This window comes from Pan troglodytes, chromosome 20 (assembly GCF_028858775.2).
Source record: "Pan troglodytes isolate AG18354 chromosome 20, NHGRI_mPanTro3-v2.0_pri, whole genome shotgun sequence".
Lineage (NCBI taxonomy): Eukaryota > Metazoa > Chordata > Mammalia > Primates > Hominidae > Pan > Pan troglodytes.
In genome coordinates, this window is record NC_072418.2 from 2,740,260 (window position 1) to 2,766,804 (window position 26,545).

General features: G+C 55.4%; 1 protein-coding gene across 2 annotated transcripts in view; it reads right to left on the minus strand.

Moving 5' to 3' along the window:
- Positions 1 to 2,329: 2,329 nt before the first annotated feature.
- Positions 2,330 to 26,545, minus strand: part of CIMAP1D (CIMAP1 family member D) — a 32,948-nt gene continuing 8,732 nt past the window's right edge. Inside the window, exons 1-4 of one of the 2 annotated variants that reach the window (XM_024351395.3) lie at positions 13,562 to 14,936; positions 12,370 to 12,477; positions 7,267 to 7,380; positions 2,330 to 3,347 (exon numbers count right to left, since the gene is read on the minus strand). In XM_024351395.3, coding sequence (XP_024207163.1) covers positions 2,827 to 3,347; positions 7,267 to 7,380; positions 12,370 to 12,477; positions 13,562 to 13,688 — 870 coding nt within the window. In that variant the 5' untranslated portion in view covers positions 13,689 to 14,936 and the 3' untranslated portion in view covers positions 2,330 to 2,826. Of the gene's footprint in view, positions 3,348 to 7,266; positions 7,381 to 12,369; positions 12,478 to 13,561; positions 14,937 to 26,545 lie in introns of those variants that run through there. The other variant, XM_054672824.2, reaches the window with a different exon arrangement.

Here is a 26,545-nt window from a genome sequence, read left to right on the forward strand (position 1 = left end):
GGAGCCCGACCGGGCGCTGCGCCTGGCGCGGAGGAAGCCCTCCCGCTCCGCCCGCTCCCTCCCGCCCCCCCGGCCCGGTGATGTCATCCGCCCGGCCCAACGCGCAGCCGCGGGGGGCTGCGCCCCTGGGACCCCGGCCCTCCTCGTCCCGGCGCCTGGCCGCGAGGCTGGGGAAACTGAGGCCCTCCGAGGACACCGGGCGCTGGCCTGGAACCCGCAGCCAAGGCGGGACGGGGCTCTGAACCCAGAACCCCGTCAGCGACCCTCCCCGCTGCGCCCCCCACCCCCGCCCGCTGCCCAAGTTCCCAGAAGGACCGAGCTGGAGAAGCTTAGAAATTCCACATCCCTTCTTTCCCCTATTTCCTAGTGGGGAAACTGAGGCCCGGGGAGGCGCGGCCAGGGAAAAGAGAACCCCAGACCCTAAGGTCAGCCCCTCCCTCTCCGTTGTTCCAGCTAGAAGGTACCTTAGGGTCACCCCTATTTCTTAGTGGGGAAACAGGCGCGGGGAGGGGAAGGGGCGCGGCCGAGGGCTCACAGACGAGGCTCAGACCCAGGAGTGCCGGCTCTGGCGGGGTGGGGAGGGGGCGGGGCTAGGAGCGGAGCCGGGCCCCTGCTCTGCGGCCTGTCCCGGCCTCAGTTTCTCCGGCTGTAACCCAGGGGAGCGGGCTGGAGGGTCGCGGCCCTTCCTCCCTCACTTCTGGGGAGCCCAGTCCCGCACCAGCTCATCTGAGCTCTGGGCCTCAGCCTCCCAGGCCGGTCGCTCCGTCCCCAGCCTCAACCTCTCCGAGACCGGCCGCACCTTCCCTGGCCTCAAGGGTCGGTTCCTTCTGCACCAGAAAACGGGGTGTCGCTGTCACCCCGGGACCCAGCCTCCTGGCCCGACTTGGCTGGAGCTCCCCTGCACCTGCCCCGCCCCAAGCAGGGCTGATTGCCGGGAACAAAGGGAGGGGCCGGGACGCGCTGGCAGGTGGGGAGGGAGGGAGGGGCGAGGCTGCCCGGAGCCCGATCGATAATTCAGGGGATGATATCACAGCCGGCGCCGCCCGCGGGGCCGGGGAGGTGGGGGAGGGGAGCGAGGCGCGCGGCCGCGATTGGCCGTCTCTGCCGCGGCGCGTGTCGGACTCAGCCCCTGCGCGTCCGCGGGAGGAGCAGATCGTGGGCGCGATTGGTCGGGCTGGAGCCGCGGCTGGACCTGCGCGCGGTGTGTGTGTTGTGCGCAGGGTGGACGCTGTGTCTGGGTGCGTGTCCAGGCATATGCAGGGGATCCAGGCTGCTGGGTCCTGGAATGTGTTCACCTAATGGGTAAAGGGTGGGACAGGTTTGGCGGCCCTAGGCTGAGGGCTGTGGGCTGAGGAGAGAGCAGCCCCACCACCCCCTCTCTGCGCCCTGCATGCCTCCCAGGCTGCATCCCTCAGGGAGGTCCCGGGGCAGTGTCGCACCCTCCCAAGCTCCGGGATTAAGGTCTTTCTGGATGGGAGGTTTGTAAGGTGGTCCAGGTACCATCCCTCCCTGGCACACAGAGGGCTCAGTCACACGGCACCCCCGGTGTGTTTCCTTCCTGTCCCTTGGAGACAGTGGCAGGAACTGAGTCCAACATCCAGAGTTCAAATCCTGACATCAGACTGAGGTGGGGGCTCACAGCATGCCCCAGGACAAATGTCCAGTCTCTCCAAAGCACCATTTCCTCTCAGTAGATGCCCCTGGTCCTGAGTTGCTATAAAGTCTAGATGATCTTTATTAATATCCAAAACATAGCAAGCAGCTACTGATGGCAGATATTAGAATACCTCAAGCTCCTATACATCCTTCAAAACCCAGCTTCAATATTGCCTCTTCCAGGAAGCCTACCTGGCTGCCTACTCAAAAGCTTGGCTCCACCTCCAGCCTCCCCTTGCCCTGGGTCTCTCTTCTGGTCTCTCAGACCCCCTGGGCACTGGAGGGCTACGGGTCTGGCTCTGGAGGGCGGCGTTCGGGTCTCTTTTCTGTGACATCAATAGACACGTTAAGGCCGGGCTCGGTGGCTCATGCCTGTAATCCCAGCACTTTGGGAGGCCAAGGCAGGAGGATCACAAGGTCAGAAGATCGAGACCATCCTGGCTAGCATGGTGAAACCCCATCTCTACTAAAAATACAAAAAGTTAGCGGGGCGTGGTGGCGGGCGCCTGTAGTCCCAGCTACTCGGGAGGCTGAGGCAGGAGAATGGCGTGAACCCGGGAGGCGGAGCTTGCAGTGAGCCAAGATCGCGCCACTGCACTTCAGTCTGGGCGGGAGTGCGAGACTCCGTCTCAAAAAAAAAAAAAAAAAGACACGTTAAATGAGTAAGCACATGTGATGCTGACAGCTCTCCAGCCCAGGAAAGGTTTATTGGCTAAGCAACTGTAGAAGGTGGAGTGGGAAAGGCACAGGCCTCGGGGCTGCCTCCAGCCTGAGTTTGGGCTGGGACCAGAGCTAACCCAAGCTGTGATGGGGACCTAGGCCCTAGTGGGGCTGGACGCCGAGTTCTGGGACACAGGAAGCTCCATCTCCAGCCAGCTACTGGGGAGGGCCAGAAGGTGTCCCTTTCCCAGCCTGGCCTGGCCTGGCCTGGCGTGACCTAGAAGAAACTGGGGCACTGGAAGGAGACTCACCCTGCACCCTGCACAGGGCCATGGGTCACAGCCCCCAGGGACTGGAAGGATCAGGTGTCCTAGAAGGACCTGGACAGTTCAGGAAAGGGGAGGGAAGACTCCTTTCCCAGCCCCTCTCGCCTTCTAGCCCCTCCAGCCAAAGCCAGGCCCCAGGAGAGGCCCGCCAGCCCCCGTTCACTGTGTGGGAAACAGGCCTGGCCTAGCAGCAGCGGCCGGGCAGCCTGTGCCCCGCAGGCCGGGAGGGCGTGGTGGCGGCCATGGTGCTGGCCCGTTTCGAGTGGCGGATGCCCATAGAGAACGCTGGAGCCCTGGCTTTGTTCACGGTGACCTGCTCTGGGCAGTGGGCGCCAGGGCCGGGGGTCTCCTCCAGGGGTCGCGGGGCCCGGGGCCGCCCCAGCATGGTGAAGGCAGGCAGGCGCTGGCGGTAGGTGTTTGCGTCCGGGCTGTCGTACTGGCCCGGGCCTGGTATCTCAGCAGGATCCTGCGGGGGGCGGGCGGGGGGTGTGCGGCCCACCACCGTGTAGCTGGGGCTGCTGGGCTTGGTGAAGATCTGTGAGCCCCACAGAGGGGGCATGGTGTAGGCATTAGGGGCAGGGGCTGAGGTGTCCAGGGGCTTCAGGGGGAGGCGGCAGCCCAGGGTGAAAGCCGGCGGTGTCCGATGGCACACAGGGGGCACCTTCTCTGGGCTGTAGGCCCCAGGGCCTGGCGTCACCTCCGGACCTGAGAGAGTGGGGAAGGAAAGGTGGCACTGATGTCCTCACCTGCCGAGAGACCCAGCCTGGCTCCCCATGGCCCACATGCACCCTCGAGCTCACAACGATTCTCAAGCAGCCCGGGTGCCTTTCTCTCCCTTCCCCATCCTCCATACACATGGTCTGTGTTTCAAGCCTCCAGGACTTTGCCCAAGCTGGACCCAGGGCCAAGCATGCCTTCATTTTCCACCCCTCCTCCCTGCTGCCTTCCCCAGACCATCCAGGGTAGAGCCCTCACAGCCCTTCCTGAGCCCCGCAGCCTGGGTTTTCCCCTCTCTCCAGACGTGAGCACACTGAGGTGGGATGGTCTGCACCTGCATCTAACTGCCCCACCAGACTGGGACCCCATAAAAAGGAAGGCATGTCAAATCTACTCCAACTCTCCAGCAGTTGACTGTCTGAGATGATGGGTGAACAGGATAGGTAGGAGGTGAGTGGTTGAGCGGGGAGTGAATGGTTCATGAAGGGATTTGTAAATGGATGGATGAGTGGATGATGGATGGATGAGTGGATGATGGATGGATGGATGGATGGAATGGTTGATAGGTAGAAGGAAAAAAGGAAGGATTCATAGATGAGTGGGTAGGTGGGTGGCTGAATGGGTGGGAGGGTGGGTGGATGGATGGATGGATGAGTGAGTGGATGGGTGGATAGATGATGGATGGATGGATGGATGGGTGGAAGGATGGATAGATAGGTGGATGGGTGAGTGGGTGGATGGATGGATGGATGGATGGGTTGATGAGTGGATGGATGGATGGGTGGGTGGGTGGATGGCTGGGTGGGTGGATGCTAGGTGGGTCAATGGATGAGTGGATGGATGGGTGGATAGAATGTTGGGTGGATGGTGGAAGGAGGGGCGGGTGGATGGGTGGATGGATGGATGGATGGATGGATAGATGAGTGGGTGGATGGGGGATGGATGGATGTGTAGATGGATGGATGGATGAGTGAGTGGATGGATGAATGGGTAGGTGGATGGGTGGATGGATGGGTATGTGGTTGGATGGGCGGGTGGATGGGTGTGTGGATTGATGGGTAGGTGAATGAGTAGATGGTTGGATGGATGAGTGGGTGGGTGGATAGATGGGTGGGTGGGTGGATGGGTGAGTGGATGGGTGAATGGTTGGCTGGATGGGTGAGTGGATAGATGGGTAGGTGGGTGGTTGGATAGATGGATGAGTGGATAGGTAGATGGGCAGGCAGGTGGGTGGGTGGATGGGTGCAGGTCGGTGTGTGGATGGGTGTGTGGATGGATGGGTGGGTGGAGGGATGAGTGGGTGGGTAGATGGATGGGTAGATAGATGGTTGTGTGGGTGGGTGGGTGGATAGATGAATGAGTGGGTAGGTGAAAGGATGGACAGATGGATGGGTAGGTGGATAGATGGGTGGGTGGGTGGATAGCTGGACAGATGGGTAGGTGGGTGGATGGATGAGTGGGTGGGTGGATGGTGGATGGATGTGTGAATAGATGGATGGATGGGTGGGTGGATGGGTGGGTGGATGGATGGGTGGATAGATGGATGCGTGGATGGGTGGATGGTTGGGTGGGTGGATGGATGAGTGGATTGATGGATGGATAGATGGTTGGGTGGATGCTGGAAGGATGGGTGGATAGATGGATGGGTGGGTGGATGGGTGGGTGGATGGATGGTTGGGTGCAGGGTGAATGGATGGGTGAATAGATGGGTGGGTGGGTGGGTGGATGGATGAGTGAATGGATGGATGGGTGGATACATGGTTAGGTAGATGGTAGATGGATGGGTGGATAGATGGTTGGGTGGATGGTGGATGGATGGGTGGGTGGGCGGGTGGGTGGATGGATGAGTGGATGGATGGGTGGATAGATGGTTAGGTAGATGGTGGATGGATGGGTGGATAGATGGATGGGTGGGTGGGTGGGTGGGTGGATGGATGAGTGGATGGATGGGTGGATAGATGGTTGGGTGGAGGGTGGATGGATGGGTGGATAGATGGGTGGGTGGGTGGATGGATGAGTGAATGGATGGGTGGATACAAGGTTAGGCAGATGGTGGATGGATGGGTGGATAGATGGCTGGATGGGTGGGTGGGTGGATGGATGAGTGAATGGATGGGTGGATACATGGTTAGGTAGATGGTGGATGGATGGGTGGATAGATGGATGAGTTGGTGGGTGGATGGTTGGGAGGGTGGATGCTAGGTGGGTGGATAGATGAGTGGATTGAAGGATGGATAGATGTTTGGGTGGATGGTAGAAGCATGGGTGGATAGATGGAGGGGTGGGTGGGTGGGTGGATGGATGAGTGGATGGACGGGTGGATAGATGGTTGGGTGGAGGGTGGATGGATGGGTGGATAGATGGATGAGTGGGTGGGTGGATGGTTGGGTGGGTGGATGGATGAGTGGATTGATGGATGGATAGATGGTTGGGTGGATGGTGGAAGGATGGGTGGATAGATGGATGGGTGGGTGGGTGGGTGGGTGGATGGATGAGTGGATGGACGGGTGGATAGATGGTTGGGTGGAGGATGGATGGACGGGTGGATAGATGGATGGGTGGGTGGTTGGGTGGGTGGGTAGATGGATGAGTGTATGAACGGGTGGATAGATGGTTGGGTGGAGGGTGGAAGGATGGGTGGATAGATGGATGGGTGGGTGGATGGATGAGTGGATGGACGGGTGGATAGATGGTTGGGTGGAGGGTGGATGGGCGGGTGGATAGATGGTTGGGTGGAGGGTGGATGGGCGGGTGGATAGATGGATGGGTGGGTGGTTGGGTGGGTGGGTGGATGGATGAGTGGATGGACGGGTGGATAGATGGTTGGTGGAGGGTGGATGGACAGGTGGATAGATGGGTGGAGGGTGGATGGATGGGTGGATGGATGGATGGGTGGGTGGGTGGGTGGATGGATGAGTGGATGGACGGGTGGATAGATGGTTGGGTGGAGGGTGGATGTGCGGGTGGATAGATGGATGGGTGGGTGGATGGATGAGTGTATGGACGGGTGGATAGATGGTTGGGTGGAGGGTGGATGTGCGGGTGGATAGATGGATGGGTGGGTGGATGGATGAGTGTATGGACGGGTGGATAGATGGTTGGGTGGAGGGTGGATGGACGGGTGGATAGATGGTTGGGTGGAGGGTGGATGGGCGGGTGGATAGATGGATGGGTGGGTGGTTGGGTGGGTGGGTAGATGGATGAGTGTATGGACGGGTGGATAGATGGTTGGGTGGAGGGTGGAAGGATGAGTGGATAGATGGATGGATGGGTGGGTGGGTGGGTGGATGGATGAGTGGATGGACGGGTGGATAGATGGTTGGGTGGAGGGTGGATGGGCAGGTGGATACATGGATGGGTGGGTGGTTGGGTGGGTGGGTGGATGGGCAGGTGGATACATGGATGGGTGGGTGGTTGGGTGGGTGGGTGGATGGATGAGTGGATGGATGGGTGGATAGATGGTTGGTGGAGGGTGGATGGACGGGTGGGTAGATGGTTGGGTGGAGGGTGGATGGATAGATGGTGGGTGAGTGGGCAGGTGGATGGGAGAATAGAGTCAGGCAGGTGCGTCAGGTGTGCGGGCAAACTGTTGGGTGCCTGTGAAGGACACTGCCGATTTGCCACAGTCCCCATTCACCTCTCACCTCCTGACACCTAGGCCAGCTGCCTCTGTGGCCATGTGTGCCCAGGGCCTCTGTCATCCTGACCCACTTCACTCATTCAGTTCTCCCAGCCCCAGTGGGCACTGCAGTGGCGGCCCCTCCTCCGTGTCCCTTGGATTTGATCACTCCAAAGACTCTGCATTCTAAGAACTCCAAGGATAAGACGGGGAGGGAGGACAGGGCAGGAGAGTCGCTGAGACCCTGGAAAGCAGGTCCTTGTGCGGCTGCTTGGCTCCAGTACTCACCCTGAGACTTGGCCCGGCCCTGCATGGAGTAGGCAGGGGTGCAGCTGCGGCCAAAGCGTGTGACTTTGGGGTCCAAGAAGTAGATGGGGCCCGGGCTGGTGTCCTGAGGTGGTGCTGGGGAGAGGAGCCCAGAGTGCTGAGGGTGATTCTGAAGACAGTGCCTGCCCCACCGCCCGGCCTCAGTGCCCCTCTTGGCCCCGAGACACTCCCACCAGGTCAGAGGCCACCCCAGTCCCATCTCGGAGGGGTCACCCCAGGGGCCCTGAGTTGTGGCTGCCTGAACTGGGTGCCTCAGGTCTCTGCTCTGACTCTGTCTCCTCACAATCAAAGTGATTCTGCTCTGCTGCTGTTTGTAGCCACCTCTGCCCCTCTAACCTCTGCGCAGGTGTGGGCTGGAGAACCAGCTCGTGGGTTTGTTGGAACTGGACATAATTAGGCTGGGTGTGGTGGTGCACACCTGTAATCCCAGCACTTTCAGAGGCCGAGGCAGGAGGGTCACTTGAGCTCAGGACTTTGAGACCAGCATGGGCAACACAGCAAGATCCCATCTCTACTAAAAATTTAAAACTTAGCCAGACATGTTGACATGCACCTGGGGTCCCAGCTCCTCGGAATGCTGAAGGGGGAGGATCACTTGAGCCTGGGAGGTTGAGGCTGCAGTGAGCTGTGATCGCGCCACTGCACTCCAGCCTGGGCGACGGAGCAAGACAGAGTCTCAAAAGAAAAAAAAAAACGTACATAAAGAGTGACAAGAGCGAGTAGGCTCTGAACCAGGGCTTCGACTTCCTGGCAGGTCGCATGCTTAAGAGAGGGGCTCGGCGTTGGACCACGTTCAAATCCAGCAGGGCCTCTTGTGAGCTGGTGACCTTGGCCAAGTTATTTATCCTAAGCCTATTTTCCTCATCAGTATGTTGAGAAAATCAAAAAGTGAGAGGATCCACAGAAGGGAGTGATCCTGTGGCCTTGCGCTTCGCGATTGGGACCGTTTGCTGCTTTCACCATTATTGCCACGCCAAAGCACAACCAGTGACAGATGCGCAGGCACCTGTGTGTAGCAGCGTGACCGGTGTTCACGACCCCACAGACCGTCTGTGCACACACGCAGTACATGTGGCAGTGAGCCACGGGTGAGGGAGGAAACGTCATCTACACCTTCGCCCTCCCCTGAGGAGTCCGTGGCACGCAGTGTGGCCCAGACACGGCTCCAGACCTCCCCGAAACGTCATCCAAACCTTTGCCCTCTCCTGAGGAGTCCGTGGCACGCAGTGTGGCCCAGACACGGCTTCAGACCTCCCCTCCACAGGCACAGGTACTTGCACATATGCTGTGGTCCCCAACGCAGGCTCACTGGCCAGACTCCAAGGGTGATCACTGACCCTTAGCCACAGCCTCATCCTTTGTTAGACTGGCAGGAGGGAGGGGGTCTATTTTTAGCCCCTTCCCCAGGCCCTGGGCAAATACAGTCCCCCAGGACTGGAAGAGGCTGGGGAGATTTTTTTTTTTTTTTTTTTTTTTTGAGGGAGTGTCTCACTCAATCGCCCAGGCTGGAGAGTGCAGTGGTTCATGGCTCACTGCAGCCTCGACCTCCTGGGCTCAAGCAATCCTCCCACCTCAGCCTCCTAACGCTGGGACCACAGGCATGCACCACCACGCCCTACTAATTTTTTATTAGAAACCCTTGATCATGGCTGGGTGCGGTGGCTCACGCCTGTCATCCCAGCACTTTGGGAGGCTGAGGCGGGTGGATCACCTGAGGTCACGAGTTCGAGACCAGCCTGGCCAATATGGTGAAACCCTGTCTCTACTAAAAATACAAAAATTAGCCAAGCGTGGTGCCGGGTGCCTGTAATCCCAGCTATTCAAAGAGGCTGAGGCAGGAGAATTGCTTGAACCCGGGAGGTGGAGCTTGCAGTGAGCCGAGATCGCACCACTGCACTCCAGCCTGGGCGACAGAGTGAGACTCAGTCTCAAAAAAAAGAAAAGAGGCCAGGCACAGTGGCTCACGCCTGTAATCCCAGCACTTTGGGAGGCCGAGGTGGGTGGATCACAAGGTCAGGAGATCGAGACCATCCTGGCTAACAGGGTGAAACCCCGTCTCTACTAAAAATACAAAAAATTAGCCAGGTGTGGTGGTGGGCGCCTGTAGTCCCAGCTACTCAGGAGGCTGAGGCTGGAGAATCACTTGAACCCCGGGAGGCAGAGGTTGCCGTGAGCCGAGATCGCGCCACTGCACTCCAGCCTGGGCGATAGTGTGAGACTCAGTCTCAAAAAAAAAAGAAAAAGAAAAAGAAATCCCTGGTCATAATCCCATCGCCCATCCGCAGATGCCTGGGCCTCACTCACGTGACCACAGACTCGCCTCAAAGTGCTCACTGTGCAGGGCTTGGCCATCAGGACTCCCCATGCTGAAGCACTGACCTTGGCCTCTACCCTGCACCTGGAACCTTCCAGCTTTTTCTTCTGCCCTCCCCAACCCCTGGCTCAGTGCCCCGTGAGAAATGAACACACCCCAGCTCATCATGACATCACTCATCTCAAGGCCTCAGCCTACAAAGCAGGCTCTGCCTGGAGTTCAGTTCTTCTGGGGGCTCCACCAAACTCCTATTCATCCTACAAAACCCAGATCCCATGCTCCACTTCCAAGAAGCCTACCGTGGGCCTTCAGCAAAGTGTGCACGATCCCCAGTCCACCAGCCTCCCCACGCTCTCTCGGGCCCAGGAGGTGTCCTGAGACTGGATTTGAACCTGGGAACTCAGATCGGTCTGGGTCATAGGCTAAGTTCTTTTTTTTTTTTTTTTTGCGACGGAGTCTCGCTCTGTCACCCAGGCTGGAGTGCAGTGGCACAGTCTCGGCTCACTGCAAGCTCCGCCTCCCGGGTTCACGCCATTCTCCTGCCTCAGCCTCCCGAGTAGCTGGGACTACAGGCGCCCGCCACCATGCCCGGCTAATTTTTTTTTTTTGTATTTTTAGTAGAGACGGGGTTTCACCATGTTAGCCAGGATGGTCTCGATCTCCTGACCTCGTGGTCCACCCGCCTCGGCCTCCCGAAGTGCTGAGATTACAGGCGTGAGCCACCACGCCCGGCCCATAGGCTAAGTTCTTAAGCCAGTCCTGGGGACAGGGGGTGCTGACGCCTTCACTGGCATTCTGGGACCCCTTGCAGCTTCCTGAGTCCCAGTGTGGGCTGGGATTTTTGCTCATTCTGAAGGCTGAGAACAGGCTGCTGTCCTGCCCCTCCTCCAGCCGCCCCTCCCAGCAGGCCTCTGTCCAAATCCCCACACAAGACCCTTCCAACCGCGCTCCCAGCCCAGCTGGGACCTTGAAGCAGCGGTAGAAAATGGAGGGATGGAATTTGGGAGCCCTGAGACCTGCTGGCCCGTGGCAGCAGCGCCACTGATGAACACCAACAGCTCCCTGGGTGCCGGGCGGGGTCCACGCCGGAGCTGCTTCACTGCGCCCGTTCTAGACAGGAGCAGGCACCATGGGGCAAGGCCACCAGCCCGTGGCACAGCGAGCCGGCCCACCCCATGCCTGCCCTCCCGCAGGCAGCCGGGAATGTCCACAGAGATACACCACAGCCCTGTGAGACGGGCCAGGCCCGGGGAGCCCCCACCTTCATGGTGGAGAAACTGGGGCTCAGGGCTCAGCCTCACACCCGACAGCACACGTTTACTGAGCACTTACTATTTTTTCTTTTTCTTAAATTTGTTTTTGTTTTTGTTTTCTTTTCTTTTCTTTTTTTGAGACGGAGTCTCGCTCTGTCGCCCAGGCTGGAGTGCAATGGCGTGATCTCGGCTCACTGCAGCATCTGCCTCCCGGGTTCACGCCATTCTCCTGCCTCAGCCTCCCGAATAGCTGGGACTACAGGCGCCTGCAACCACGCCCGGCTAATTTTTTGTATTTTTAGTAGAGATGGGGTTTCACCATGTTAGCCAGGATGGTCTCGATCTCCTGACCTCGTGATTCACCCGCCTTGGCCTCCCAAAGTGCTGGGATGACAGGCGTGAGCCACTGCGCCCGGCCCTAAATTTGTTTTAAGACGAGGTCTCACTCTGTCGCCCAGGCTGGAGTGCAGTGGTGCGATCATAGCTCACTGCAGCCTCGACCTCCTGGGTTCAAGTGATCCTCCTGCCTGGGCCTCCCCAGCAGCTGGGACCACAGGTGCACACTACCACACCCAGCTTTGCAGCTACTTTTAAAAGCATTTAATCCTCACTTAATGAATCTCAAAAAGGCATCTAATCCTTACAACAGGCCAGTATGGAGTCTGTTATTATTTTTAATATTACGTTAATGTTTTTGTTACTATTGTTAACTTTCTTTTTTTTCTTTTTAGAGACAGAGTCTCACTCTTTCACCCAGGCTGGAGTGCAGAGGCGCCATCTCGGCTCACCGCAAGCTCCGCCTCCCGGCTTCACGCCATTCTCCTGCCTCAGCCTCCCGAGTAGCTGGGAGTACAGGCGCCCGCCACCACGCCTGGCTAATTTTTCTTTGGTATTTTTAGTAGAGACGGGGTTTCACTGCGTTAGCCAGGATGGTCTCGATCTCCTGACCTTGTGATCCGCCCATCTCGGCCTCCCGAAGTGCTGGGATGACAGGCGTGAGCCACCGCACCCAGCTAATTTTTTTGCTTTTTTAGTAGAGACAGGGTTTCACTGCGTTAGCCAGGATGGTCTCGATCTCCTGACCTCGTGATCTGCCCGTCTCAGCCTCCTTAAGTGCTGGGATGACAGGCATGAGCCACCGCGCCGGCCTACTGTTGTTAACTTTTAACAGAAACTGAGTTGCAAAGCACTTAAGCAATTTGCCTGAGTCCGAGCAGCAAGGAATTGCAAACACGGGAAGGCAGGTACAGGTATTCACCTCCCTACTGCGCTCTTTCTCCTTCCATTCTCTTTATCAATGAAAAAACAGAGAGGGACAGCAGCTTGCCTGAGGTCTCACAGCAAGTAGGAGGTGGAGCAGGTTGTACAGCCCAGCCCTGCCTGCTTCCTGCCGCACTAACTGGGGGCCTGGATCTAAGGGGTAAGGAGACCCATCAGTGCTCCTGGGGGAGACTGGAGGATCAGGGAAGCCTCCAGCCGCCCGCCCGCCCACCTTACCCTCACTGGGCCTCCGGACGAGCGAGTAGGCAGGACTGGCCACCCTGGTGCAGTCGTGGTTGATGAAGCCCACGGTGGACGGCAGGACGTACAAGCCTGGCCCCGAGCCTGCAGCCCAAAGCCCTCAGGTCACCGCCTGGGCCCAGATTCTCTGAGGAAGGAGCCCTGGACCCAGCTCCTGAGCCTTAGCCTGGGTTCCCCTCTTCCTCCATGGTGAGGATTGGGGGCCCCGGGGAGCAAGAGGCTGCTGCCCATCGGGGACAAAATGTGATGCCTGCATTGTGAGTCAGACATGAATCACAGAGGAAAAGCTGGGGACAGCAGCCCCCCTCACCCTGGGGCACAGACAGGGAGACTGGGGCCTGAGCCTCCCAGAGATACACGGTCACAGATGGGGAGACTGAGGCCCAGGCAGAGATACATGGTCACAGATGGGGAAACTGAGGCCCAGGCAGAGATACATGGTCACAGATGGGGAAACTGAGGCCCAGGCAGAGATACATGGTCACAGGTGGGGAAACTGAGGCCCAGGCAGAGATACACGGTCACAGGTGGGGAAACTGAGGCCCAGGCAGAGATACATGATCACAGATGGGGAGACTGAGGCCTGAGCCTCCCAGAGATACACGGTCACAGACGCCATGTGTTGTGGCTTCTGCAGAATCTCGATGCCACAGGGATCAGGAGAGACCACAGAACCAGCCCGAGGACCTGGCTTGGGGCCTGACTCCAGCCACTAATTGTGGGTGAGGAAACTGCGGCCCGTCCTGGGCCCTCACCGAGGCCAGCAGCGGATGTGGCTCCCAGCAGAGCCGCCTCCGCACACGCGCCCCTCGCCCTGCCCCGCGTTGTCTAGGGCGCCCGTCCCTGAGGGCCACGCTGGAAATATTCCCACCTCCCCGCGTCTCCCGCACGATCGCTGTGGCTTTGCCCACTGCTGTACCCACAGCCCCTGGAAGGGGACCCGGCTGGCAAAGCACGCAGCTTCCGTTGGACAGACACATACTCGGGGCTCATGGCAACCCCGTGTCCACACCCATCCTGCCGGAAGGAAAACTGAGGTCTGGGGAAGGGCAAGGACTTGCCTGAAACTCCTGCCTCCTGCTGGGCTCCCAGAACATTCCAGAAGCCCCAGAAGTAGGGGGAGTGGAGCAGGAAAGGGTCCCACCCATCCCCCGCGGCTGACACGCACCGTTCTCCAGGGTGGCCGTCCTACAGGACTTCCTCAGGCCGCTCTCCGGAATCTGGCCCTCCGTCACTCGCCGGCCAAGGGGGGCTGTGGCCAGCCGTGGGGTGGGGTCGCAGCTGAGGGTTCCCATGGTGGGCAGGCGATGGCCCCCACAGCACCCACGGGGCCTGGTGCTAACTTCTGAGCCGCAGCAGCTCTGGCGGCCACAGGCCCAGGCACCGTCCCCACCTTCACGGCCTCACCACACCCTCCCACGACCACAGCCGCACAGACGGCCCCTTGTCCCGCAGCAGGGAGTCGTGGGGCCCTGGCCCGAGGCAGGCTGGTCGGCCGGACACTGGCCTGGAAGTGGGGCCGGGATCGAGTGTCGGCCAGGCGGCTGGACGGTCCAGGAAAGAGTCCGGTGTCAGCAGAGTGCGTCTCCCGGGAGCCGGCAGAGCTGGGCAGCTGGGGCCAGGGCCGGCCCCAAGGAACTAGACCTGCAAACATGACACCCACAGCCTTGCAGCAGGAGGGCCTGGCGGGGTCGTGGGTGGCGTGGCCCCGTTTCTACACCTGGGGAAACTGAGGCACAGCCCAAGGTCATCCAGCAAGTGCACAACTCTGGGAGTTTCAGCTCTGAGCCAGGAAGCATTCACTGCCTCATCCTGTCACTCATTCCTGCCAAAGCATGTACTGGGCACCTACTGTGTACCAGCCTCTGTTGGGGGTGGTGAGAACTGGACACGAACAGACGAAAAAGGAGATGTTCTCAGGATGGGAGAGGGAAAGTCGTCAGTAAATGTGATAAGTGAACACAGTCTGGTGTATGAGGAGGCACTGAACGTGAGGGAAAACGCAGACAGGTTTGGGGCCCAGGGTAGCAGTGTGGGTGCGGGTGAGCCCCGCGGAGAAGGTAAAACTGAACAGTCCCAAAGCAGGTGAGGAGGCAGCCGTGCAGAGGCCCTGGGGCAGCGGCGAGGACAGAGGGGAGGTGAGAGCCGTCCTCACTGCCTCCCAGATGCCGCCGAGATTTAAACCACAATGGATTTTGATACATTGAAGGCGACCACTGCGTGAGGCTCCAAGAAGAGGCTCAGAAAACTGCCAGATGAGATGCACCTTCCTGTCTCTTCCTTGTTTGTTTCTGTATTTTTTGGAGCCTTTTGCAGTGTAATTTTTTTTTTTTTTTTTGAGACAGAGTCTCACTCTGTCACCCAGCCTGGAGTGCGCTGGTGCGATCTCGGCTCACTGCAACCTCTGCCTCCCGGGTTTATGCAATTATCCTGCCTCAGCCTCCTGAGTAGCTGAGATTACAGGCACCCGCCACCACGCCTGACTAATTTTTATATTTTTTAGTAGAGATGGGGTTTCGCCACGCCTGGCTAATTTTTTTTTTTTTTTTTTTTTGAGACAGAGTCTTGCTCCCCCGCCCAGGCTGGAGTGCAGTGGCGCGATCTCGGCTCACTGCAACCTCCGCCTCCAGGGTTCAAGAAATTCTTCTGCCTCAGCCTCCCGAGTAGCTGGGATTACAGGCATGCACCACCACGTCTAGCTAATTTTTTTGTATTTTTAGTAGCTAATTACAGGCACACACCACCATGTCCAGCTAATTTTTTTGTATTTTTAGTAGAGACGGGGTTTCACCACGTTGGCCAGGATGGTCTCGATCTCTTGACCTTGTGATCCAACCGCCTCAGCCTCCCAAAGTGCCAGGATTACAGGTATGAGCCACCGCACCCAGCCAATTTTTTGTATTTTTAGTAGAGATGGGGTTTCATCATGTTGGCCAGGCTGGTTTCAAACTCCTGACCTCAGGTGATCCACACACCTCGGCCTCCCAAAGTGCTGGGATTACAAGCGTAAGCCACCGTGCGTGGCCTGCAGTGTCATCTTTAACAGCTTTATTGATATAATTCACATACCATACAATTATACATTTCACCCTGCAATGTAATTTTAATGTATTGCATGTTTTAAAATTTTTTAATCAAAATGGTATAGTCTACATAAAGGATCATAAAACAAGTCTTAGTACATATCAAACTTTTGAAACTTACAGAGCATATTATCTGGTGAAAAAGGAATTAAACTAGAAATCACCAACAATACGATATCCAGGATCCCCCAAATATATTTAGAAGTTAAACAACATACTTCTGAATAACCCACACATCAAAGAAGTCATCACAAAGGAAGTTAGAAAATTTTCAAACTAAATGACTATAAAAAATCAACATATTAAACTGTGTAGGATGCAGTTAAAGAAGTACTTGGAGGGAAAATGGTTGCTTTAAATTTTTATACGAGAAAAGAAGGCTGGGCACAGCGGCTCACACCTGTAATCCCCGCACTTTGGGAAGCCAAGGCAAGCAGATTGCTTCAGCTCACGAGTTCAAGACCAGCCTAGGCAACATGGTGAAACCCCATCTCTACAAAAAATACAAAAATCAGCCAGGAGTGGTGGTGTGTGCCTGTAATCCCAGCTACTCAGGAGGCTGAGGTGAGAGGATTACTTGAGCCTAAGGAGGCCAAGGCTGCAGTGAGCCAAGATTGTGCCACTGCACTCCAGCCTGGGCCTAAGTTTCCACCTAAGAAGCTAGGAAAACAAGAGTAAGTATAAGGAAGATTGTAAAGATAACAGTAGAATCCATGATATTGAAAACTGTAGAAATAATCCCTTGGCCGGGCACTGTGGCTCATGCCTGTAATCCCAGCACTCTGGGAGGCCGAGGCAGGCGGATCACTTGAGATCAGGAGTTCGAGACCAGCCCGGCCACAATGGTGAAACCCCATCTCTATTAAAAATAAAAAAATTAGCTGGGCACAGTGGGGCACGTCTGTAATCCCAGCCACACAGGAGGCTGAGGCAGGAGACTCGCTTGAACCCGCTTGAACCCTGGAGGTGGAGGTTGCACTGAGCCAAGATCACACCGCTGCACTCCAGCCTGAGTGACAGAGCGAGACTCCACGTCAAAATCAAAAAAAAGAGAAAAAAAGAACGCCTCCTCCCCATCCCAAAAAAGCTGGTCTTTATTTTTATTTTTATTTGTGTATTTATTTATTTTTGACACGGAGTCTCGCTCTGTCGCCCAGGCTGGAGTGCAGTGGCATGATCTCGGCTCACTGCAAGCTCCGCCTCCCAGGTTCACGCCATTCTCCTGCCTCAGCCTCCCGAGTAGCTGGGACTGCAGACATGCACCACGCCACGGCACGCAGGCCCTGCACGGCCTCGTCTCCACCTCCCCCTGTCCTCTCGTCCTGCTCCTTCCCCTTTGCTGCTCTACTCTGACCATCCGGACCTGCTTTCCCTCCCTCGAGCCCCTAAGATGGTCTCCACCTTGGCCTCTGCCTGAGCTCTCTCTACCTGAGATGCCTCTGCCAGCAAACCAACTCTCGCTGGCCCCTTCCTCGGTCACGAGGGCCCCCAGCCCACAGGCCCTGTCACCGCCCAACCCTGGACACACCATTTGCTGGTTTCCAGAGGCAGCACAACTCCAGAGCCACAGCAGGGATGGGTGCCGAGGAGGGAGAGAGGAGGAAAGACCCCAACCTCCCTTGGCCAAAGCTGCTCCTTCACCAAAACCAGCCGAAGTGCAGGACCCCAGGGGCTCCCAGGGCTAAAGGGACAGTGGCCTGGAAGGTGTTCCCCCAACCCCATCCCTCCTCACATCCGGGTCACCAGGTCCAGGCCACACCAGACAGCCACTAAAGGCAGAGAGCCAGAGACTTGGTTCCAGCCGGGACTCGGCCCCAGTTGACACAGTTTCCCCTCTATGACTTGGGCTGCCAGAACCCTACAACCAGGTCCCAGCCAGGACTCGGCCCCACCTGCCTCCGTTTCCCCATTTTACGTGGGGTGGAACCAAAAGCTAACACAGGGAAGACAGGATGGGAAGCCGGCCAAGCCGACAGCGCGTTGCTGGGAGGACGCTGAGGGCCGGCAGCCTCGCCAGAACGAGCTGGGGCCCCTCCAGCCTCCAGTCCCCTTCTGATCTGATCGCACCAGATTCTATCAACTCTGTCTTCAGCTCAGAGCTTGTCGCAACTGCCAAGCAAAGAGCTTGCAAATGAGATGCAAATGAATTCAACACCCATGCAGATGAGCCCTGATTTTAATCCTGCCTGCTCGACAGAAGAGACTAAATCCCAACAGTGAAAAAAAGGGAGGCTGGACTGGCTGAGAGGCCGGACGCTGGTCCCACGTCCACTCGCCCAGCTGCCGGCTGCATGCGAGGGACGTCACTGCCCGGCCTGGGTGTCCTGGGAGGTGACTCCGTCGGTGCTCCCAAGACCCTTGTTCTCACCGTAATTAGGAATTCAGCCAGTGTTTATTTGGGGCCGGGCCCTGCTCAGGTGCTGGGAAAACGGGAGGGGACAAAACACACAAGTTCCTCGTCCTCCCTTTCCCTTGGAGACAGGCAGGCAGATAAGTGAAACTTACGTGAGTGCAGAGGGCACGTCGCGCTATGGAGGAAACGTGGGCGAAGGGGGTGTTGGAGGCCGAAAGAGTGAGGGCCGTGATCAACTCGGTATACCACTGGGGGGCTACATGAGTAAACAGCAAACTGTTCTCATAAATGCAGAATGTTGGCAAACTGACAAACTGCGTCCGTCGTGCAGAAGGGCTGCTGAGGGCCGTCACCACCCAGGCACAAATGTTTCCTATGATTAGGCATAATTGAAGCCCGTCAGTAACAATATGAACCTGTGATCAATTAAGCAGCTGCTCAATCGTTACCTCCTCCTCTCTGCTCTTGTTACCCAATAAATACTAAGGGCTGTAGAAGCTCAGGAAGCTGCCTTTGCTCACTAGGAGCAGGGAGCCCTTTTCTTCTTTTTTTCTTTTTTTTTTTTTTGGCGGGGGGGATGGAGTTTCACCCTTGTTGCCCAGGCTGGAGTGCAGTGGCGCAATCTCAGCTCACTGCAACCTCTCTCTCCCAGGTTCAAGTGATCCTCCTGCCTCAGCCTCTCGCGTAGCTGGGATTACAGGCGTGCGCAACCACGCCCGGCTAATTTTGTATTTTTAGTAGAGACGGGGTTTCTCCATGTTGGCCAGGCTGGTCTCGATCTCCTGACCTCGTGATCCGCCTGCCTCCGCCTCCGCCTCCCAAAGTGCTGGGATTACAGGCGTGAGCCACCGTGCCCGGCTAATTTTGTATTTTTAGTAGAAACGGGGGTTTCTCCATGTTGGCCAGGCTGGTCTCGATCTCCTGACCTTGTGATCCGCCTGCCTCCGCCTCCCAAAGTGCTGGGATGACAGGCGTGAGCCGCCACGCCCGGCCCCTTCTTCTCTCTTTCCTTCTCTCTTCTTCTTCCCCATGTTGCCCTTCCTTTAAAATAGTTACTTTTAAGTTTTCATGTCTATTTAAAAGTTTCCTTTGTTTCTTGTTATCATTTTCTACGTTCGTCCCTTCGTTCAGTCTTATAATGACGGTCTCAGGCGGTACAGTGGTAACTGCAGCAATGACGGTCTCAGGCAGTAACTGTGACGGTCAGCCACAGGGTGGTTGGTGGTGTGAGCGTCTGCGATGTGAACTGGGAGGTCGGGAGCCTCGCGGAGAAGGTCATGCTCCAGCAGAGACCAGAGGAGAAGCCGAACTCAGGAGGCGGGCGACGCATTCCAGGCTGACAGGAACTGCACGCACAGAGGCCCTGGGGCAAGACCTGCCTGGTGTGTAGGAGAAACAGCGACGAGGCCCGTGCAGCTGGAGCAGCGTGAGCAAGGAGAAGAGGAGCCGGGAGGAAGCCGATGCGGCGGGTCCTGCACGGCCTGTGGACTGTGGGGACGTGGGTGACGTGTGAGCAGGGACGCGTCCCAATCAGAGCTCACGAGCGCCCTCTGGTGACATCTGGGAGAGCAAAACGTGGGCGGTGCCGGGAGAGGGCGTCACATGCTGGGAAGGATGATGAGGATGGATGACAGGAAGGATAATAGGGAAGGATGATGGGAATGATGATGGAGAACGATGATGGAGAAGGATGATGGGAAGGATGATGGAGAAGGATGATGGGAAGGATGATGGAGAAGGATGATGGGAAAGATGATGGGGAAGGATGATGGGAAGGATGATGGGAAGGATGATGGAGAAGGATGATGGGAAGGATGATGGAGAAGGATGATGGGAAGGATGATGGGGAAGGATGATGGGAAGGATGATGGGAAGGATGATGGGAAGGATGATGGGAAGGATGATGGAGAAGGATGATGGGAAGGATGATGGGAAGGATGATGGGAAGGATGATGGGGAAGGATGATGGAGAAGGATGATGGGAAGGATGGTGGGAAGGATGGTGGGAAGGATGGTGGGAAGGATGATGGGAAGGATGATGGGAAGGATGATGGAGAAGGATGATGGGAAGGATGATGGGAAGGATGATGGGAAGGATGATGGGAAGGATGATGGGGAAGGATGATGGGAAGGATGATGGAGAAGGATGATGGGAAGGATGATGGGAAGGATGATGGAGAAGGATGATGGGAAGGATGATGGAGAAGGATGATGGGAAGGATGATGGGAAGGATGATGGAGAAGGATGATGGGAAGGATGATGGGAAGGATGATGGGAAGGATGATGGGGAAGGATGATGGAGAAGGATGATGGGAAGGATGGTGGGAAGGATGGTGGGAAGGATGGTGGGAAGGATGATGGGGAAGGATGATGGGAAGGATGATGGGAAGGATGATGGAGAAGGATGATGGGAAGGATGATGGGAAGGATGATGGGAAGGATGATGGGGAAGGATGATGGAGAAGGATGATGGGAAGGATGGTGGGAAGGATGGTGGGAAGGATGGTGGGAAGGATGATGGAGAAGGATGATGGGAAGGATGATGGGAAGGATGGTGGGAAGGATGATGGAGAAGGATGATGGAGAAGGATGATGGGAAGGATGATGGGGAAGGATGATGGAGAAGGATGATGGGAAGGATGGTGGGAAGGATGATGGGAAGGATGATGGGAAGGATGATGGGAAGGATGATGGAGAAGGATGATGGAGAAGGATGATGGGAAGGATGATGGGAAGGATGATGGGAAGGATGATGGAGAAGGATGATGGGAAGGATGATGGAGAAGGATGATGGGAAGGATGATGGGAAGGATGGTGGGAAGGATGGTGGAGAAGGATGATGGGAAGGATGATGGGAAGGATGATGGGAAGGATGATGGAGAAGGATGATGGGAAGGATGATGGAGAAGGATGATGGGAAGGATGATGGGAAGGATGATGGGAAGGATGATGGAGAAGGATGATGGGAAGGATGATGGGAAGGATGATGGGAAGGATGATGGGAAGGATGATGGGAAGGATGATGGAGAAGGATGATGGGGAAGGATGATGGGAAGGATGATGGGGAAGGATGATGGGGAAGGATGATGGGAAGGATGATGGGAAGGATGATGGAGAAGGATGATGGAGAAGGATGATGGGAAGGATGATGGGAAGGATGATGGAGAAGGATGATGGGAAGGATGATGGAGAAGGATGATGGGAAGGATGATGGGAAGGATGATGGGAAGGATGATGGAGAAGGATGATGGGAAGGATGATGGGAAGGATGATGGAGGAGGATGATGGGAAGGATGATGGAGGAGGATGATGGGAAGGATGATGGAGAAGGATGATGGAGAAGGATGATGGGAAGGATGATGGGGAAGGATGATGGAGGAGGAGGATGGGAAGGATGATGGGAAGGATGATGGGAAGGATGATGGAGAAGGATGATGGGAAGGATGATGGGGAAGGATGATGGGAAGGATGATGGAGAAGGATGATGGGAAGGATGATGGGAAGGATGATGGGAAGGATGATGGGAAGGATGATGGGAAGGATGATGGAGAAGGATGATGGGAAGGATGATGGGAAGGATGGTGGGAAGGATGGTGGGAAGGATGGTGGGAAGGATGATGGAGAAGGATGATGGGAAGGATGATGGGGAAGGATGATGGGAAGGATGATGGGAAGGATGATGGGAAGGATGATGGAGAAGGATGATGGGAAGGATGATGGGGAAGGATGATGGAGAAGGATGATGGGAAGGATGATGGGAAGGATGATGGGGAAGGATGATGGGAAGGATGATGGGAAGGATGATGGAGAAGGATGATGGAGAAGGATGATGGGAAGGATGATGGGAAGGATGATGGAGAAGGATGATGGGAAGGATGATGGGGAAGGATGATGGGAAGGATGATGGGAAGGATGATGGGAAGGATGATGGAGAAGGATGATGGAGAAGGATGATGGGAAGGATGATGGGAAGGATGATGGAGAAGGATGATGGAGAAGGATGATGGAGAAGGATGATGGAGAAGGATGATGGAGGATGATGGGAAGGATGATGGGAAGGATGAAGAAGGATGATGGGAAGGATGATGGAGAAGGATGATGGGAAGGATGATGGAGAAGGATGATGGGAAGGATGATGGGAAGGATGATGGGAAGGATGATGGGAAGGATGATGGGAAGGATGATGGGAAGGATGATGGGAAGGATGATGGGGAAGGATGATGGAAGGATGATGGAGAAGGATGATGGGGAAGGATGATGGGAAGGATGATGGGGAAGGATGATGGGAAGGATGATGGGAAGGATGATGGGAAGGATGATGGGAAGGATGATGGGAAGGATGATGGGAAGGATGATGGGAAGGATGATGGGAAGGATGATGGGAAGGATGATGGGAAGGATGATGGAGAAGGATGATGGAGAAGGATGATGGGAAGGATGATGGGGAAGGATGATGGGGAAGGATGATGGGAAGGATGATGGGGAAGGATGATGGAGAAGGATGATGGAGAAGGATGATGGGAAGGATGATGGGAAGGATGATGGAGAAGGATGATGGAGAAGGATGATGGGAAGGATGATGGGGAAGGATGATGGGGAAGGATGATGGGAAGGATGATGGGAAGGATGATGGGAAGGATGATGGGGAAGGATGATGGGAAGGATGATGGAGAAGGATGATGGGAAGGATGATGGAGAAGGATGATGGGAAGGATGATGGGAAGGATGATGGGGAAGGATGATGGGAAGGATGATGGGGAAGGATGATGGGGAAGGATGATGGAGAAGGATGATGGAGAAGGATGATGGGAAGGATGATGGGAAGGATGATGGGGAAGGATGATGGAGGATGATGGAGAAGGATGATGGGAAGGATGGTGGGAAGGATGATGGGAAGGATGATGGGGAAGGATGATGGAGGATGATGGAGAAGGATGATGGGAAGGATGGTGGGAAGGATGATGGAGAAGGATGATGGGAAGGATGATGGGGAAGGATGATGGGAAGGATGATGGGAAGGATGATGGGAAGGATGATGGAGAAGGATGATGGGAAGGATGATGGGAAGGATGATGGGGAAGGATGATGGGAAGGATGGTGGGAAGGATGGTGGGAAGGATGATGGAGAAGGATGATGGGAAGGATGATGGGGAAGGATGATGGGAAGGATGATGGGAAGGATGATGGGAAGGATGATGGAGAAGGATGATGGGAAGGATGATGGGAAGGATGATGGGGAAGGATGATGGGAAGGATGATGGGGAAGGATGATGGGAAGGATGATGGGAAGGATGATGGGAAGGATGATGGGAAGGATGATGGGGAAGGATGATGGAGGATGATGGAGAAGGATGATGGGAAGGATGGTGGGAAGGATGATGGGAAGGATGATGGGGAAGGATGATGGAGGATGATGGAGAAGGATGATGGGAAGGATGGTGGGAAGGATGATGGAGAAGGATGATGGGAAGGATGATGGGGAAGGATGATGGGAAGGATGATGGGAAGGATGATGGGAAGGATGATGGAGAAGGATGATGGGGAAGGATGATGGGAAGGATGATGGGAAGGATGATGGGAAGGATGATGGAGAAGGATGATGGAGAAGGATGATGGGAAGGATGATGGGAAGAATGATGGAGAAGGATGATGGAGAAGGATGATGGAGAAGGATGATGGGAAGGATGATGGGAAGGATGATGGAGAAGGATTATGGGAAGGATGATGGGAAGGATGATGGGAAGGATGATGGAGAAGGATTATGGGAAGGATGATGGGAAGGATGATGGGGAAGGATGATGGGGAAGGATGATGGGAAGGATGATGGGAAGGATGATGGAGAAGGATGATGGGAAGGATGATGGGAAGAATGATGGAGAAGGATGATGGGAAGGATGATGGGAAGGATGATGGGAAGGATGATGGAGAAGGATGATGGGAAGGATGATGGGGAAGGATGATGGGAAGGATGATGGGAAGGATGATGGGAAGGATGATGGAGAAGGATGATGGGGAAGGATGATGGGAAGGATGATGGGAAGGATGATGGGAAGGATGATGGAGAAGGATGATGGAGAAGGATGATGGGAAGGATGATGGGAAGAATGATGGAGAAGGATGATGGAGAAGGATGATGGGAAGGATGATGGGAAGGATGATGGGAAAGGATGATGGGAAGGATGATGGGGAAGGATGATGGGAAGGATGATGGGAAGGATGATGGAGAAGGATGATGGGAAGGATGATGGGAAGGATGATGGGAAGGATGATGGGGAAGGATGATGGAAGGATGATGGGAAGGATGATGGGGAAGGATGATGGGAAAGGATGATGGGGAAGGATGATGGGAAGGATGATGGGAAGGATGATGGGAAGGATGATGGGAAGGATGATGGGAAGGATGATGGAGAAGGATTATGGGAAGGATTATGGGAAGGATGATGGGAAGGATGATGGAGAAGGATTATGGGAAGGATGATGGGAAGGATGATGGGGAAGGATGATGGGGAAGGATGATGGGAAGGATGATGGGAAGGATGATGGAGAAGGATGATGGGAAGGATGATGGGAAGAATGATGGAGAAGGATGATGGGAAGGATGATGGGAAGGATGATGGGAAGGATGATGGAGAAGGATGATGGGAAGGATGATGGGGAAGGATGATGGGAAGGATGATGGGAAGGATGATGGGAAGGATGATGGAGAAGGATGATGGGGAAGGATGATGGGAAGGATGATGGGAAGGATGATGGGAAGGATGATGGAGAAGGATGATGGAGAAGGATGATGGGAAGGATGATGGGAAGAATGATGGAGAAGGATGATGGAGAAGGATGATGGGAAGGATGATGGGAAGGATGATGGGAAAGGATGATGGGAAGGATGATGGGGAAGGATGATGGGAAGGATGATGGGAAGGATGATGGAGAAGGATGATGGGAAGGATGATGGGAAGGATGATGGGAAGGATGATGGGGAAGGATGATGGAAGGATGATGGGAAGGATGATGGGGAAGGATGATGGGAAAGGATGATGGGGAAGGATGATGGGAAGGATGATGGGAAGGATGATGGGAAGGATGATGGGAAGGATGATGGGAAGGATGATGGAGAAGGATGATGGGAAGGATGATGGGAAGGATGATGGGAAGGATGATGGGAAGGATGATGGGAAGGATGATGGGGAAGGATGATGGGAAGGATGATGGGAAGGATGATGGGAAGGATGATGGGAAGGATGATGGGAAGGATGATGGAGAAGGATGATGGGAAGGATGATGGAGAAGGATGATGGGAAGGATGATGGAGAAGGATGATGGGGAAGGATGATGGGGAAGGATGATGGGGAAGGATGATGGGGAAGGATGATGGGAAGGATGGTGGGAAGGATGATGGGAAGGATGATGGGAAGGATGATGGGAAGGATGATGGGAAGGATGATGGGGAAGGATGATGGGAAGGATGATGGGAAGGATGATGGGAAGGATGATGGGAAGGATGATGGGGAAGGATGATGGGAAGGATGATGGGAAGGATGATGGGGAAGGATGATGGGAAGGATTATGGGGAAGGATGATGGGAAGGATGATGGGAAGGATGATGGGAAGGATGATGGGAAGGATGATGGGAAGGATGATGGAGAAGGATGATGGGAAGGATGATGGGAAGGATGATGGGAAGGATGATGGGAAGGATGATGGGAAGGATGATGGGGAAGGATGATGGGAAGGATGATGGGAAGGATGATGGGAAGGATGATGGGGAAGGATGATGGGAAGGATGATGGAGAAGGATGATGGAGGATGATGGGAAGGATGATGGGAAGGATGGTGGGAAGGATGATGGAGAAGGATGATGGGAAGGATGATGGGGACGGATGATGGAGGATGATGGAGAAGGATGATGGGAAGGACAATGGGAGGATGATCGAGAAGGATGATTGGAGGATGATGGGAAAGGATAATGGGAAGGATGATGGCAACCAAGACCAACTCATCTTCACCAAGCTCATGGTGTAGCCAGAAAGTTGATCCCCCACAGCAGCACTGCCCACCAGAAACAGACTGAGAACCTCCTACTTTTTTTTTTTTTTTTTTTGAGACAATATGTTGCTCTATCACCCAGGCTGGAGAGTGCAGTGGTGCAGTCATAGCTCACTGCAGCCTCCAACTTCTGGGCTTAAGTGATCTTCCCACTTCAGCTTCTGGAGTAGCTAGGACTATAGGCATGTGTCACCATCCCTGGCTAATTTCTTTTTTGTGTGTGGAGATGGGATCTTGCTATGTTGCCCAGGCTGGTCTTTAACTCCTGGCCTCAAGCAATCCCCCTGCCTTAGTCTCCCAAAGCACTGGGTTTACAGGCATGAACCACCATGCTCGGCCATTTTTAAATTTTCTAGTAGTTGTATCAAAAAAAGAGAAATGTGAAATTAATTTTAATAATACATTTTATTAACCCCCATATCCAAAATAATATCATTTCTGCATACGAACATTACAGGTGAGATATTTCACATTCTTCTTTTCATGCTGTCCTCCCAGCCTGGCATGTTTTGCACTCTCTGCCTCAGTGTGGAGCGTCCACAGTTCCAGTGCTCCAGCGTCACCTGTGACCTGTGGACGCTGTGTCGGGCAGCACAGGTCTAGAGAGTGGAGCCTAGGACTGATCCCTTGGGCCAGTGGTGCTCAGCCATGGGTGTTGCTGCCCCCAGGCGA